This window comes from Eptatretus burgeri, chromosome 6 (assembly GCF_056783735.1).
Source record: "Eptatretus burgeri isolate ZD-2024b chromosome 6, Ebu_testis_v1, whole genome shotgun sequence".
NCBI lineage: Eukaryota > Metazoa > Chordata > Myxini > Myxiniformes > Myxinidae > Eptatretus > Eptatretus burgeri.
In genome coordinates, this window is record NC_140966.1 from 95580311 (window position 1) to 95596649 (window position 16339).

General features: G+C 43.4%; 1 protein-coding gene across 9 annotated transcripts in view; it reads left to right on the plus strand.

Annotated features, from left to right (window-relative positions):
* Positions 1-16339, plus strand: part of LOC147025381 (protein FAM234A-like) — a 56652-nt gene that overhangs the window by 19620 nt on the left and 20693 nt on the right. For all 9 annotated transcript variants that reach the window (XR_015059486.1, XM_085886316.1, XM_085886312.1 and 6 more), the window contains 4 exons: positions 680-793; positions 4007-4198; positions 9632-9756; positions 10803-10965. Coding sequence is in view for 8 of the 9 variants with exons in the window: in XM_085886316.1 (XP_085742442.1) it covers positions 680-793; positions 4007-4198; positions 9632-9756; positions 10803-10965 (594 nt within the window). In the remaining variant the exon portion in view is untranslated. The remainder of the gene's footprint in view (positions 1-679; positions 794-4006; positions 4199-9631; positions 9757-10802; positions 10966-16339) is intronic.

Consider the following 16339-nt stretch of genomic DNA (forward strand, 5'->3'; position numbering starts at 1 on the left):
CTGGGCATCCTGCATCGTACAAAGTCCTTCCTTGACACACATGAACTTCTGTCCACCGACAAGGCCTTCATCCGTAGCTTGATGGAGTACTGCTCTCCCCTCTGGGCTGACTCTCCTGCCTCACATCTTGCTCGGCTTGACACGATGGAAACTAAGGCCTCTATGATTATTGTAATCTCCCAAGATGAAGCCGAGTCTATTGGCCTATCATTTCACTGACCATCACAGACAGGTCGGTCTTCTACTGCCTCATTTCTGGTCTTGCACCCTCTGCTCTTGCCATGCTCCCCTCACCCCCCACCATGTTTCTGCAGGTTTTACATGGACCACCATGGGTTTTACATCCCCCCCCCATTCCCCCCTCCCGTCCATTGTTTGTCTGCCTGCCTCTATCTTGGCCTTCAACTCTGCTGTTAGTGTTTCCCTCATCTTTCTACTGTTACGTCCAGATCCGTTCAATGTACGAGCTCTTCCACGAGCTTCATACATGTCCAAAAAAGAAAAGAAAAAAATAAAGAGGCTAACTTGTTCTTGGCTGAACCTGAACATGGTTGAACTTTGAACTCGATCTGGTGTGTGTGGTGTATGGTGTGTCAAAAAGGGTTGAATCCTCAATGAAGAATTGAGTAATATGGATGGTTTATGACCTCCTTTTTTTTTGTTTTCTCTTATTTTGCAGCTTCGACCATTGCGTTGGTGTCTGTAAGACTTCAGAAAGACTCAACGCCAGGCATTGTTGTGCTCTACAGGGCCAGCAATAACAGCAGCGACAATGATAGTTGTGCATTTTCAGGTATGGTTTCAAATGTGAACTCACTGCACCTTGCTTTCTCAAATTTTTATCCTTGTTTTATCACGCAAGGTTTCAGAGTGTTTCCATCCATCTACCATACTCCAAGACCTCGTGTTACTGCTTCTGGAGTTTATTAGTGGGGAATATAATGAGGTTGGGGAGGGGATGGTCATGCTGTTGGTCATGACAGGAATTTCGTCAGTGTAGTGGCACACCCACCCGACTCCAATGAAAAGGTTCCGAGGCATTTGCTCCATTAAGCAAGTGCTAGCAGACAAGACAGCCAGATTGAAGTCCCCTTCAACAGGGCATCTTATTCCATGTATGTGGAGCCACCAAACCTACACTTTTAGTTGCAGCATCTAAACACTGAGATCACTCACTCGTAGCTGAAAAGTGAGTTTGCTACCCATGAGTTATCTCTGGATAGTGTAAGGTGATAGTTTGTTTGATGACGAAGGCTTCTTCTATCTATCCATCCATCCATTGGGACCATACTCTGTGCAGAGCGTTGGTGCTGCCTCAGCAGTCTCCTTGGCTGTTGGGCACAATGCTGGACGGGTCGTCACAACGACACAGGATATCAGCAAGCTGGTACTCATTTTGCCGACCTCGGAAGGATGACGGGCAGAGTCAACCCCACCTGGTATTTATTCAACAGCTGAGTGGGATTTGAACTCAGGATCCTAGATCCCAAGCCCACCACCCTAACCATGAAGCCAACACCAGGCATGAAGGCTTCTTGCTATCAGTGCTAATGTTGTAGCTCTGTGTTTCCTTTTTCATCAAATAAATGATCAAATGCTCTGCTCCTGTTGATAGAATGATAGAATGTTGATAGAATGCTTTCATTCAGAGAGAATGCTCTCTGTTGATAGAATGCTTTCAAATTTCCTCTCTTCAAACGCCCAGATCTCTGACCATCAGGTTTGGATTCCTTCCCGGTCACTCGACTCTGGACATACTCCTACTCAAGCTACCGCTCTTTTCTCAGCATTGGTCGGGGGCCATGCATCTCAAACAAGATGTGTGGACATATCTCGGTCATTTGCTACTGTTTGCCATCCTGACATGGTCTTGTTCCTCCTCTAAATAAATGACCTCTCCGATGCTTTGGAAAACCCTCTCTCTTCCATTTTGCAGATGAGACCACATTGTGTTGTACAGTTCCCCAATTCCACTGAAGGGCAGACTGCAACTGCACCATGCACTGCTAATCTGGAATGTATTAGATGCTTGTTTAATAAATGGAGCTTGTCCTTCAATCCTATCAAATAAGCCTGGTGTGTTGGCGCAGTGGTTAGGGCAGCGGCATGGGATACAAAAGGTCCTGAGTTCAAGCCCCGTTAGGCCACTGAATTAATACACCAGGGGGTTGACTCAGCCTGTCATCCTTCCGAGGTCGGCGAAATGAGTACCAGTGTACTGGGCCGGTGTATACCCTGGTTAAAATAGGTGTACCATATCCCTGTGTTGTAAGAGGCGACCAGGGTTGTGTCAGGAAGGGCATCCGGCGTAAAACATGTGCCAAATCACTATGCGGATCATCCGGATGATCCGCTGTGGCGACCCCTAACGGGAGCAGCCGAAAGAAGAAGAAGAAGAAGTCCTTCAATCATATCAAATCTCAGTCTCACCCTGTCGCTCCAGAAGGATTGTCCAATGAATCCACCGATGTAAGTTCATGAATGGCCACAAGAAGATGTTCAGTTTCTTTAACTTTTAGGCCTCACCATCGCCCCGAATCTCTTCCGGGCCGATGTGTACATCAGTGTACCTGCAAACCATATTTGATGAGGGGTCATGTGGATGTTGTTTGCTTATTTTTAACTGGGTGTGAATTTTTTTCTTGAAGCAGAATAGAAAGTCTCTCTTCCAGTAATATTCTTGGCATTCTATGGCCATCCTTTCATGGTATTTCGTCAGTGGCAACAAAGTTTAATACATATATTTTTTAAACTTTTTCATGTCGCAGAGCTGGACTCCAAAGCTCACCACAGACTGGGCGTCTTTCATCGTTCCAAGTCGTTCCTTGAAAAAAAAAAACTGAACAACCAACCAACAAGGCCTTTGTAGCTCGATGGAGTACTTTGCTCTCCTATTGTCTCGTGAGCCAGAATCACATCTGTTTATCCTGCATTCTGTGGAATCTAAACCTTTCAATATGAATGGCATCTCCATCGATGAGGACGAAGCACAAGGCCTCTTCCTGTCACACCTCAAATTGGTTGGTCGTGGTTATATTTTCCCCGCCTCTCCTCTGATCTAGCTCCATTGTCTCTCTCGGCCGTTCGACTCTCTGCAGCTCCTCCAGGACACACGTTCTCTTCCATCAACTCCTTCCTGATTCAACTCAAATTCAGGTTTTCTGCCAACCTCCACTCTTTTCATCCTCTTTTCTCCCATTTGTCAAATAGCCTTCTCGAGACAGTTAGCTTGTGCAGTCTCCCTTCCAAGGCTTCGAGGATGCGGTATGCCACCATCATTTGTAATTTCCAATCTATACCCATTCCTTCTTTAAAATAAATAAATAAATCACCATTAGTACCACCGAACCCAACTCTTACTTGCAGGTTGTTGTTTTTCTTCCCCAAACTGTCTCTTTCCTCTTTCCCTGTTCATTCTTTCCCTGCTTGTTGGGTCCAACTATTGCTGCACTACCGAGCTAACAGCTCGGTTTCATGTCACCTTCTGTAACCTTGGTGTTTGCTACATTAGCCTCGATTGTGTGTGCATGAAAAAAACCCAAAAACTAGAACAGCACTCTTTCGAGAGTATACCACCAACAGGATGAACAGTTTAGGTTTTGTATCCCACTGATGGGCCGGATCTGCATCCAGACCTTATTAACCAAAATCTAACCTGCTTGTTATTGTCACCGTCCAAACTTATCCACCAAGTTTTGACATTGCCCGTCCACAACTTTTTGAAATATCATGCAATATAGTATATCGTTTTTATCGACTGAGCTTGTTTTAATCTCAATACATAAACTGGTCCGAGGTGAGTGCAAAATAGATGGATGTGGCGTCCAACCACCCTTGTATTGCTTTAGCTTTGTAGAAACGAATTTTTTGATTCACTGGCAGCAAATAAATGCCATTTTGTATCCATTCAGGGTCAATTTACCCATTGTCCTCACAACTTTGAGCGACAGACATTGGTTTTTCTTGTTTACTTTGACATGCTGGAGGCCAACTGCCATTCCTGCAGGTGTTCCAGCTCCCTGTTCGGTTCTCGTAGCCTTGTCTCTGGCTGACGGTGTGGTGCTCTGGAAGCATAGTGAACCCGGAATTGCCCATGCTCTGGTATGCTCAGGGGGTGTGCAGACCTCCCAGAACTCTTCCACCATTTGTGTCATGAGCAAGGGCGATGGTACCTTGATTGCCTTCGATCCTGTTGATGGTAAGTACCTTTTTTTGTCGAACTTTGCTTTCTCCATAAGAGGTCATACAATAATATTAAAAATAACGGTTTCTGCAAAAAAAACAAAATTTGTTCCTGTTTGTACAGGGTAGTCTGAAAGCCATTTTACCGCTACTAAATTTCTCGCGCCGCTCTCCCTCCATTCCCTTCTGCCCATTCCTGCCATGGTCTGCGGCAACACTGACTCACTGACGTGGGAGTCAGTAGGAAGTTACACAGCATAACGAACGCAAGTTGTTGGTGTCGAAAAGCGGTTGGTTGCTTGTGTTGGGGTGAATGAAAGGGTGCACACACAGGGCAAACAATTTCTCAAGTGCGGACAGCTTTCACGGAACACTTTGGAAAGCCTTCTCCACCAAATCTCCACGACCGTGGCTATACCATGTAGTCTAGAGGTAACGGCTCCAGACAATTATTTGCGGGGTTTATCAAGGAGAAAGTGTCAACAAACCGGTGTAGGACGATTCAAGAATTAGGCGCTGCAGTCATGGCCTCTTTCGCACAGGTGACTCCACAAATGCTGTACAAGATGTGTAAGAGGACTTGGCAACAAATTCAGTGGTGCAAGGTGAATGTGGTGTACATACCAATACAATGACTGATTAATTTATATTGTAAGTACAGTACTGCACAATAAAACTGGATATTAAAAGAGTTTAAGAACGAATGCTTAACTGGAGAGAGGTAAAGCGACTTTCAGGCTGCCCCTGTACATCAGCGTACCATATTTGATGAGCGGTCATGTCGATGCTGCTTGCCTATTTTTAACTGCTTGTGAAAATTTTTGAAAGGGAAGAGAAAGTCTATTCTAGTAATATTATTGCCATCCTATGGACATTCTTCCATGAGGTTTCATCAAAGTGGCAACAAAGTTTAATTTATTTATTTTAAACTTTTCATTTTTAAAGGAAATTTCAAATCCACTGTACTCAGCCTGTCCTACTGCTGAGTGCTGGTTTATTTGATCGCTGGTGCCAAATTGTTTCCAAGGTTTGTCCCTTCTACGACCCAGTTAGAAAACCAGTGTCTTGTTCATGAGGCGTGAGTGTTTTCCCACTTTTGCTCACAGGTAAGAGGCATGCTTTACAATGCCACAATTGCACATCCACTACTGCTCATCTTTGCTCTTTATTGAGTCATTCTGTGTCAAATCAGCCAAAAAAATGAAATACCGCAGTGACCCCCTCAGATTTTCCTGCAAAAATTATCAAAGCAACCTAAACATATATGAGGAAGGTTTGCCAAGTTATAGCTCAAAATTCCCAGTAGTGTCCGAGATATGGCCCTACAAACACCCTAGGGGTGTTTCAATTCTGGCAGTGGCGAGTTGCAAATTTGTATCTGAAGCATTTTTGGAGGGCTCTAAATTCCAGAGTTTCCAAAAAGAGTTCTGAAAATTCACACAAATGATGTCTATTAGTGAGGCTTTCAGAATCTGACATAAAAAAATGTTCTACTTAAAATACTTTTTAAGATAAGTACTCTCAAAAGTAGTGATTTGTAACATGCAGTCAAAAATTTTGAGTTTTCAAATTGCTGCCAACAGTCAGTTTATTCATCATGAAGAATTTTGTTGCCTCATTTACATAATCTAGTGACTGGATCATTTACACAAGAAATCTGAAACCTTTTGGAGCAAAATCTTGGGTGCTATAGGTGTCTGAACTTTGCTCCAGACTCGACACTGAAATTTACCCCGGTTTTACCCCGAGTGTTCACCATGTTGACAGTTACACAACTCTTTTAAATTTTTGTCACTTAAAGACACATACATAGGCAAACTGTGGTAGAAAATTCAAGAGTTGTTCTCAATCCCTTCTATTTTTAAACGAATTTTTTTTAATGCATCAATTTCTAATGATTCTGCAGTCCCAGAAAGCTACTTTTTTTAAAATAAATTTTTTACTAACAAACATATAGAAAAAATAAAGATATTGTAAGGAAGTATGACTGAAGTGGAATCTAACAATATATAAATTGGTTTAGTAAAGCTTAAAGAAGTGTACCAAAATCATTTCCAAAGTTAGGCATGAAGCACAACTCTATCTTATTTAGGCTTTAACCTAATACACAGCCCTGTAGTAACTGCCAATGCTCATTGTTGCATTTTATTATATCCTGGCAATTATACAGCTAATCACTATTCACTTTGTACAATGGATCCAAGTACATTTGTCCAAACAATTTGATATGAAATTATGAAAAAAAAAGTTGAATCAGATATTGTACCTACCTTTACAAATGGATGTAGACTTTCGTACAATGCACACGAAGTATATAAACAATTAGATGTGCAAATGAATATTTATAATGGTGATTATTATGATCACATTATGCGTCTTAATTTGTAGTTGAGATTGGCAGCGGTCTTAAACTAAAATATCCTTTAAAAAAAAAGACGTGTGTCAAATTAAAGTAACCCTAACATACTTGTTCTGACCAAAGAACACAACAATTTGATCATTGTGGTGCCAACTTATGAATGTTTGGCATGGCTTCCACTTCAAAAGCACACCTATTGCTTTTATTCTACATCTTTCATCGAACTTGTTTTTTCTAAATAGTGGGCCTTTTAAAAAATCGTTTAAAAATAGAAGAGATTGATAACAACTCTTGAATTTTCTAGCACAGTTTGCCTATGTATGTGTGTTTAAGTGACAAAAATTTAAAAGAGCTGTGTAACTGTCGACATGGTGAACACTTGGGGTAAAACTGGGGTAAATTTCAGTGTCGTTGAGTCTGGAGCAAAGTTCAGACACCTAGAGCATCCAAGAGTTTGCTCCAAAAGGTTTCAGTTTTCTTGTGTAAATGATCCAGTCACTAGATTATGTAAATCAGACAACAAAATTCTTCATGATGAATCAACTGACTGTTGGCAGCAATTTGAGAACTCAAATTTTTTGACTGCATGTTACAAATCACTACTTTTGAGAGTACTTATCTTAAAAAGTATTTTAAGTAGAACATTTTTGATGTCAGATTCTGAAAGCCTCACTAATAGACATCATTTGTGTGAATTTTCAGAACTCTGTTTCTAAAACTCTGGAATTGAGAGCCCTCCAAAAATGCTTCAGACACAAATCTGCAACTCGCGACTGCCAGGATTGAAACACCCCAAGGGTGTTTGTAGGGCTATATCTCGGACACTACTCGGAATTTTGAGCTATAACTTGGCAAACCTTCCTCATATATGTTAATGTAGCTTTGAGAATTTTTTCAGAAAAATCTGAGGGGGTCACCGCAACCCCTGGCTGAAATGACACGGAATGAGCCTATTGGCTAATTGGAATATGCCATCAATGGCCATTCATCAACCTTTACAGTTCCTGGAGGGTTTCTGCCTGTTGTTTATATGTGTATATATATATATATATATATATATATATATATATATATATATATATATATATATATATATATATATATATATATATATTTATTTGTTTTTGTATATGTATTTATATATATATGTTTTTTATATATATATATATATATATATATATATATATATATATATATATATATATATATATATATATATATATATATATACAGTGGGGAGAACAAGTATTTGATACACTGCCGATTTTGCAGGTTTTCCCACTTATAAAGCACGTAGAGGACTGTAATTTTTATCATCGGTACACTTCAACTGTGAAAGACGGAATCTAAAACAAAAATCCTGAAAATCACATTGTATGATTTTAAAATAATGAATTTGCATTTTATTGCATGAAAGAAGTATTTGATACATCAGAAAAACAGAACTTAATATTTGGTACAGAAACCTTTGTTTGCAATTACAGAGATCAGAAGTTTCCTGTAGTTCTTAACCAGGTTTGCACAGACTGCAGCAGGGATTTTGGCCCACTCCTCCATGCAGATCTTCTCCAGATCCTTCAGGTTTCGAGGCTGTCGCTGGGAAACACAGACTTTCAGCTCCCTCCAAATATTTTCTATTGGGTTCAGGTCTGGAGACTGGTGAGGCCACTCCAGGACCTTGAGATGCTTCTTACGGAGCCACTCCTTAGTTGCCCTGGCTGTGTGTTTCGGGTCGTTGTCATGCTGGAAGACCCAGCCACACCCCATCTTCAATGCTCTTGTTGAGGGAAGGAGGTTGTTGGCCAAGATCTCGCGATACATGGCCCCATCCATCCTCCCCTCAATATGGTGCAGTCGTCCTGTCCCCTTTGCAGAAAACTATCCCCAAAGAATGATGTTTCCACCTCCATGCTTCACGGTTGGGATGGTGTTCTTGGGGTTGTACTCATCCTTCTTCTTCCTCCAAACACGGCGAGTGGAGTTTAAACCAAAAGGCTCTATTTTGGTCTCATTAGACCACATGACCTTCTCCCATTCCTCCTCTGGATCATCCAGATGGTCATTGGCAAACTTCAGATGGGCCTGGACATGCGCTGGCTTGAGCAGAGGGACCTTTCGTGCGCTGCAGGATTTTAATCCATGACGGCGTCGTGTGTTACTTATGGTTTTCTTTGATACTGTGGTCCCAGCTCTCTTCAGGTCATTGACCAGGTCCTGCCGTGTAGTTCTGGGCTGATCCCTCACCTTTCTGATGATCATTGAGGCTCCACGAGGTGAGATCTTGCATGGAGCCCCAGACCGAGGGAGATTGACTTATCTTGAACTTCTTCCATTTTCTAATAATTGCGCCAACAGTTGTTGCCTTCTCACCAAGCTGCTTGCCTATTGTCCTGTAGCCCATCCCAGCCTTGTGCAAGTCTACAATTTTGTCCCTGATGTCCTCAGACAGCTCTCTGGTCTTGCCCATTGTGGAGAGGTTGGAGTCTGATTGATTGAGTGTGGACAGCTGTCTTTTATGCAGATAACGAGTTCAAACAGGTGCAGTTAATAGAGGTAATGAGTGGAGAATGGGAGGGCTTCTTAAAGACAAAACTAACAGGTCTGTGAGAGCTGGAATTCTTACTGGTTGGTAGGTGATCAAATACTTATTTCATGCAATAAAATGCAAATTAATTGTTTAAAGATCATACAATGTGATTTTCAGCATTCTTGTTTTAGATTCCATCTTTCACAGTTGAAGTGTACCTATGTTAAAAATTACAGACCTCTACGTGCTTTGTAAGTGGGAAAAGCTGCAAAATCGGCAGTGTATCAAATACTTATTCTCCCCACTGTATATATTAATTCCTGCATTGTCTTAAGGCTCATGGATGAGCTTGCACATATATAGCATGGAGAGTAAGGACTTTACAAGATATCGGTGTACTTTACATGAATTAGGACATTGGTGGACTACAGTCAAATCGGTTCCACATATGAAATCTTAACATGGGTGTCAGCACTAGCTAGGTGCTCATTTGAGAATATCAAACAGGCCATATCGTCTTTGTTGGTCTTGGTATTTCCTTATTGTTTTTCCTTTGCTGTCAGGCCACATGATTTGGGTGATCCGTTCAACTCCTGACGATCACCTCATAGATCTGGTCTGGCCTCTGCTGTTTCTGCCTGACCTGAACTCTGATGGAATCGTGGAAGTTCTGCTTGCATGTGCACAGGTCATTAATTACACCACATCGATTAACTGTCGTACTTGTCTACATTCACTTCAAAATAGAGGTGAATTTTTATTTTTTTAATCAATTTCATCTCAGGATGTGATACTTTTAAGGTTGTATGACAGGATTTGAACCTGTCTTTTTTTTGGGTGAGGGATCAATATGTCATTAAGATACTGATGTTTTTGCTGCTTTCATGCTTATTAATCCATTACTTAATTGGTGAATTCAGACAGACTGCTGAAGTCGAGGGTGAGATCAAAGGAAAAAATTCTAAATTTCAGTGGATTGGGATTGGGATTCACCGAGATGGGGGGAAGCGAGGAGAAAGAACGAGAAAAAAGTTGAAGAGAGTAGTTTGTACTTGTCAGCAATTAATTTTCATCAATTCATTTTCAGCAATTACTGACTGCCCCTAACTTTTATTAGAATTTGATCAAGCATATATTAGTTATCCATGAAAACAAATTCGAATTTTAGCTCACCTGGAATGTAGTTCCGAGGAGATTATGGGATGGCATGTCGGTCCGTCCGTAAACACTTGCAACTTCTTCTCTGAAATTGCTGATGGGATTGTGACCAAACTTTGCTAAAATTATATGTTATGTTGGAACTCAAGTTTGTTCACGGAATTGAAAAAAAATCGTGATTATAAGGGGGTCTTTCAGGGGTCAAAGTGGGTCCAGGTTTTACCCCCATCCAAAATACTTGACCACAACCTTCATCACCCATGATGTACCAAAGTTTGTTCACGACATTAAAAAAAATCGTGGTTTAAGTGGGTTTACGGGGGTTGGGAGGTGTTCCCCAAAATAGGTGTTTGCTATAACACTGGTTCATTGGTACATTTTGCTAATTCCATCCCACATCGACTTTCTCCTCGGTATCATTATTCCACCAGGTGATTTGCCCCTATTTTTATTTCAAAGGGTGGTGCTTTTTGCTGTCCAGTTGTGTTTCACACGTGCTCTGCTTTGTCTGCCTGACTTTTCATGCTCCACATTTTATGTTTATTGTGGAGATTTATTACATTGCCTTCTTTTCAGGCTAGTCCCAGGAAGAACACTTCCCTCTTCTACCTCATCTCGGGCTCCACCGGAAAACCCATTGGACAGCCAGTGCCACATGATCTGCCGATTGGCAAGGAGGAACCGACTCCTGTTATTCATCTCCACGATGGCAAAGACGCCTATGTGATCTATAGCACAGGTTTGATCTGTGCCTTTATTCTCAGATTAAAAACTGCTTGTACTCTTCAAACTCAACCAAACTCTATAAAATCTCAGAATGTTGTATCTTTTATAGTTGAAATTATTCACGTTTTCATTCTTGGTGATATGTTATGGCCACTTTTTTTTGTTGTTTCCGGACGGAGGCATTAAGTGTTTTGTCTTGTCCATTACATGGTATTCTGCTTTTTGAAGAATATTTTCCCCATTATTTCATTTTTTTTTTCAATTCTCAATTATTTAGTTTTTCTCCCAATTCCCAATAATTTAATTACAGTCAAATCGGTCTAAACGTTTCCTTTCATTATGAGGCAAAATTTTAAGGTGTGTGTGTGTGTAATTATTGTCGTGGATCTGGATCACTGGGGGGAACAACGAGGGGGAAAGGGCAGGGGTGTCCCTGGTCCCTGGTCCCACCTCGGCCTCACTGGGAATCGCAGGCCATCGCACACGAATAAGTTTGTGTTTCTGCTTGTCACTAATCGACTGTCGGCCAATTATAATTTGTCCACTTGACCCGGTGTCCTCCATCTGACAACCGTTTATCTTGGAACACATGGGTGCCTTATCAGAGAATCGCACTCTCGATGTGTACTTGTATTACTTACCATATCAAGTGCAGCCGAGCAGAGCTGCCAAGTACGCACCAGCTAATAAGAGCAGATTTTTGGGGATAACTTCTGAGCTATGCGAAGTGCGGACCATGCTGGACCAATGGAGGCAAAGACAAAAACGAGCTTGGTTCATTTATAAGAGGCACATTTATTCTCACAAAGCAAGGAAAGTTATGTGGCACAGTATGGGATTTATTCACAAATGTGCAGCAGGGGAAAGCAAGGAATTTGTGGGTGTGGCAAAAGAAATGCAATATTCTCAAAAGGAGGCACAGTGCAGAGTTACCTCGAATAAAGTAAGACAGTCTTGACTTGCACTATAACAGGCACAGGCACACACACACACACACACACACACACACACACACACACACACACACACACACACACACACACACACACACACACACACACACACACACACACACACACACACACACACACACACACACCTGAGGAAAATTAGAGATAGCCCAGAGCGGTAAGAGGCAGTTGAGGATTATAAATCGCTTAATACCTGGCACGGTCAGCGGACCGGCACAATCCAAATGCTTAGGAAGGGGGAAGGAGGGAAGAAAACTGAAGGTGTCTATGGTGTGGGAGTGAGAGGTTCAAGTGTAGTTCAGCGTTTCATGTGGCGTGAGAGGTGCGAGTCAGTCAGGTTCACTCTGAAAACAACGGTTGTTCAGGACTTGCCTGTGCCGATTGCTCTTTGTGCGTCCACAATGGACGAGATGTAGATGGGAGAGAAAGATGCGCAAGAGAAAGACCTTAACATAATTGTGTAAGAGTCTGTACATGTAAATGTTGGCTGCTGGGTGCAGCAGAACTGGGCATTGATGAAATGCGGAGGCATTCTGGTAGTCACTTGCTCCGCTCCGATTCCTCGCTTGGCTGCGCTGACCTGTCGTGTTATTCGCTCGGCGCTGAAGCTTGCCCAGTTTTCCAAAGTTGGCCTCCTGCGCCGTCTGCCAATGTCTGCTCTCTCCCACGTCTCCTGCAGTCTCTGCTGTCTGTGAAAATCTCTCTAAATCTGAGCTAAATTGCTCCTTTTATGAGCCCTGAGTGAGGGGGGAACTAAAATTCGGACCAGATGAGGCTATTGGCGTTTACAAGCTCCCCCATTGGCGCACAGCAGTCATCTCGCACCATAGCCACACCCCACCAGGCCTCGGACTCGAAAATGGCCCCATTCGCTCCTTGACCTTGTCACACATCGGAGCTCCGAGATTAACATGGAGTGAAAGTTTTTGGGAGCGCTCTCCGGCCCCGGACGTGCGCTGGACTTCATTTACAAGTGGTAATTTAGGGCAATCCCAGCGCTATCTGTACATCCTCAAACGAACCCCAGCGCATGCTTGTGCTTCAAGTTATACCCCGAAACAATCTGACTCCCGTTGCCTCGGTATCTATGGCATATTTTGAGACTGTGGTGAGCATTCAAGGAATAGCTGGTAGTTGCAGCGGTTGTAGAGAGGTAAGAGAGCATTGTGGCTTTGGGAGCGAAGAGATTGGGAGAAGTGGTTGTAAAGGTGGCATTGTGGTGAAGAGGGAGTGGTTGTTCGTAACTGTGCCGTTTGTAGTGAAGGCATGGACGTACGCAGTTGTGGGGATTTTTAGAGACGTGCGAGTAGATGATAAATGGGGTTTCTGGGACCCCCATTCAAATGAATGGGGGGAAAGGGAAAAACTTTCTGACCCAAGCACCAAAAGCCCAAAATAGGAGACTCATTTCCTCCCCACCTATCCCCTTCCTTCCCATACAAGGAAATGTAAAATTGAGACTATGACAGATTGAGACTTGCTGATTAAAGCACTTCTTCCCTTTCATATTTTCATTCCACTCAAAGAGCGAACCAACGAATATTTGCTCATGTTCTACTTCAGGGAATAACTTGATTTTCTTATAACATTCATTTCCATCGAGTGTATTCACTTTATCTCCTTCAAGCATGAAAGAAAGGGAAGTTCACTATCCCTCCTTCGGTTCTGTAAAATTGGGAAGTGTCTTTAAGAGCACAGTCGTGCTGTAAAAATGAGGAAGTATTCTGTGCCCATGTCTCTCGTGGTTATATTGCCACAGATCTGGAAACCATTTGCATTCAACATACAGGTCCCAAAAGTCAATTATCCCGTTAAGTACATGTGAGACAGGTCCCTTCCTTTTGTCTAATGGGAGAATCGAAAACGTGTGCTGCGACTTCTTTTTTAGTTAGGTTATTAAATCTTTACATCCAACCAACAACCATTCCATTCCCCATCAAGACCCACCATCAACCTGCTCCTAAACGAGCGCTTTGCTCGCCCAACCCGAAAGCCGATTGAGGTACATCCCTCTGAGGCGGAATCTCGAGGATGTTCGAGGAAGTTTCATCACCACCACCTTTCTCGAACACGTGTGGAGTGGGCAGGCTTCCCAGTATGGCCAAAACCCTGCCCAGAAAGGGTGGATCCATGGAAGCCCCATCCAATCGGGGCGAACAGTGACGTCAGTTTCACCAAGCCCCCCCCCCCCGCTGAGGGAGGTCCATAAAAGTCACGACGCCATCCTCAGCGGAGAGTTCTGCAGAGAGGAGTGTCGAGAGTTCTGAGGGGGTTCGGTCGTGTTTTTTTGGGTTGCACTGGAGTTCTTGAGTGGTTACGAGGGGCTGTTACGAGTTCTTAGTTGGTTTTTGCTGTCACGAGGGTTGAGCAGAGGGTCATCGAGGCGGAAAACGCGTCTCTGCTGGGCCTCCATAAGGAAGGGCAGAGCGACCCCGACCTCCCTCCGTGGACCCCGACTATTCACCACCTGAGCTCCGCCACGAAACACGAGTCCCCCACGTGCGACTGGGACCAGGCCGACGACCATTGGCAGGTGCCACAGCACGGAGTACCCCGTTCCACCAACGGACAGGTACCCATCCAGATTATGACCCCCAGCTCGTCTCTCTCTCATCGGCTGGAGGGTCAAATAAAGAACTGCAGTTTTCTTTTCTTTTTGTGTGTGTGTCTGCGTGTGGGCCCGTCTTTAAGTAGAACACTGTAAGTGCTTGGATCCTTGTAAATTTTCCTTGCATATTCGCGTTAAGTCTTGCCTGTATCTTTTTATTGTAAATAAACATTTGTAGAAATGTTCCCAGTCCGTTTCTGTCCCTTCTTACATTGGTCCAGCATGGTCCGGGTCTAAGTATAAGCGGGGTTTCATCTCCGTTAATCGGTCTATCATAGCCGGGACGTCTTGTGCAGGCCCCGCTCGACTGCAACGAGCTGGAAAGGTAGGTGGCAAAGCGGTAGTCGATAGTGTGAATTTACCGCTGCCGGTAGAGTAAATCCGGTTCGACCAGGTGTTCCGAGGGCGTGGATCCCCGGTATACGAGATTGCGTGGATACTTAGGTACTTTGGCTCGAGACAAATAACCCTACGCCACGCGATCGAGATATTGGCGACCACGGTCGGTTCTGCGACCCGCGGCTCATGGAATTATCCGGAGCGACGGCCTCCAATTCTGGGGAGTCTTGTGGGAGACGGCGTAACCTCCCCCACCTAGCGGTCGTTCTGGCCACCGACCCCCGGCCCACAACAATATGTATGTATGTATATATATATATATATATATATATATATATATATATATATATATATATATATATATATATATATATATATATATATATATATATATATATATGAGGGGAGCGGAAAGGATGACCTTGGGATGCCCACAGTTGCCTCCAAGCTGTCTAGCCTGGGTTTGAATCCCAGCCCAGCTATAAACTGTCATCCTGGTGTTTCCCAGACTGGGTTAAACATCAATGTGGGTGTCGTCCCTCCGATGGACATTAAATTGGGCGTCCTGTCTTCCGACATTAGTTGATTGACGTTAAAGATCCCCACGGAGTCCTTCACGAAGAGTCTGTGAACTATCGTCGGCACCGTGTCCAAATTCCAAATTCCTGCCTGAACTCCTGCTGGGAAGGCAATAACAAACCACCCTGTGTATAACCCTTGCTCAGGAAGCTGTTTTGGCGGAAGATGCTCAGTAACGAGTAAGGTACATAAAATATCAAATATAAGTAACAAGTGAAAAGGAAATTGAAGCTGTTTAAAAAGGATAGAGTGTGGAATTAGAGAAGGGAGTGGAGGGAAAGAGGGCAAGGGAGGAGGAGAGCCAGGAGAGTGGGGGAAAGAGGAGTGTGGAAGAGACAGGAGAGGGGTGTGAGGAGCGGAAAGAGGAGTTTGAGGGGAGCGGAAATATGGGTAAGGGGGTGAGATGGGAGCGGAGCGAGGGGGGAATAGGGATGATTGGGGTTGGGGGGGGGAAGAAGTTTTCTTTTCTATCCATCCTGTCCACCCCATTCCTCTCTACCCCATTGTTTCTCCAATTCTCCCTTTATTTTGTCCTTTCAACTCCACTGTTGGTGTTCCCCACCCTTGCTACTGTTCCTTTTGTCCTGATGAGTTTTGTGTTCTAGCTCTTCCATGAGCCTTGACTGTACACAAGAAAAGTCATAGGTTGGCAAACATTGTACAGGCTTCATGGGCTGAATGGTCTCTTTCTGTGTTGAAGTTCCTTGGAAGAGAAGTCTTCTATTATATGTTGTGAACCGTGGTGTCTGGCCATGTGTTTGTGGGTGGTATAAGTAGCTGAGAGCTTTAGCCCTGAGCGAAACCCAGAGTGCAACACAATTGACCATATTTTAAAGTCCATAAAATATTTAAATTGATCGATCAACTTAAACTTTTCCCGTCCCGGATAC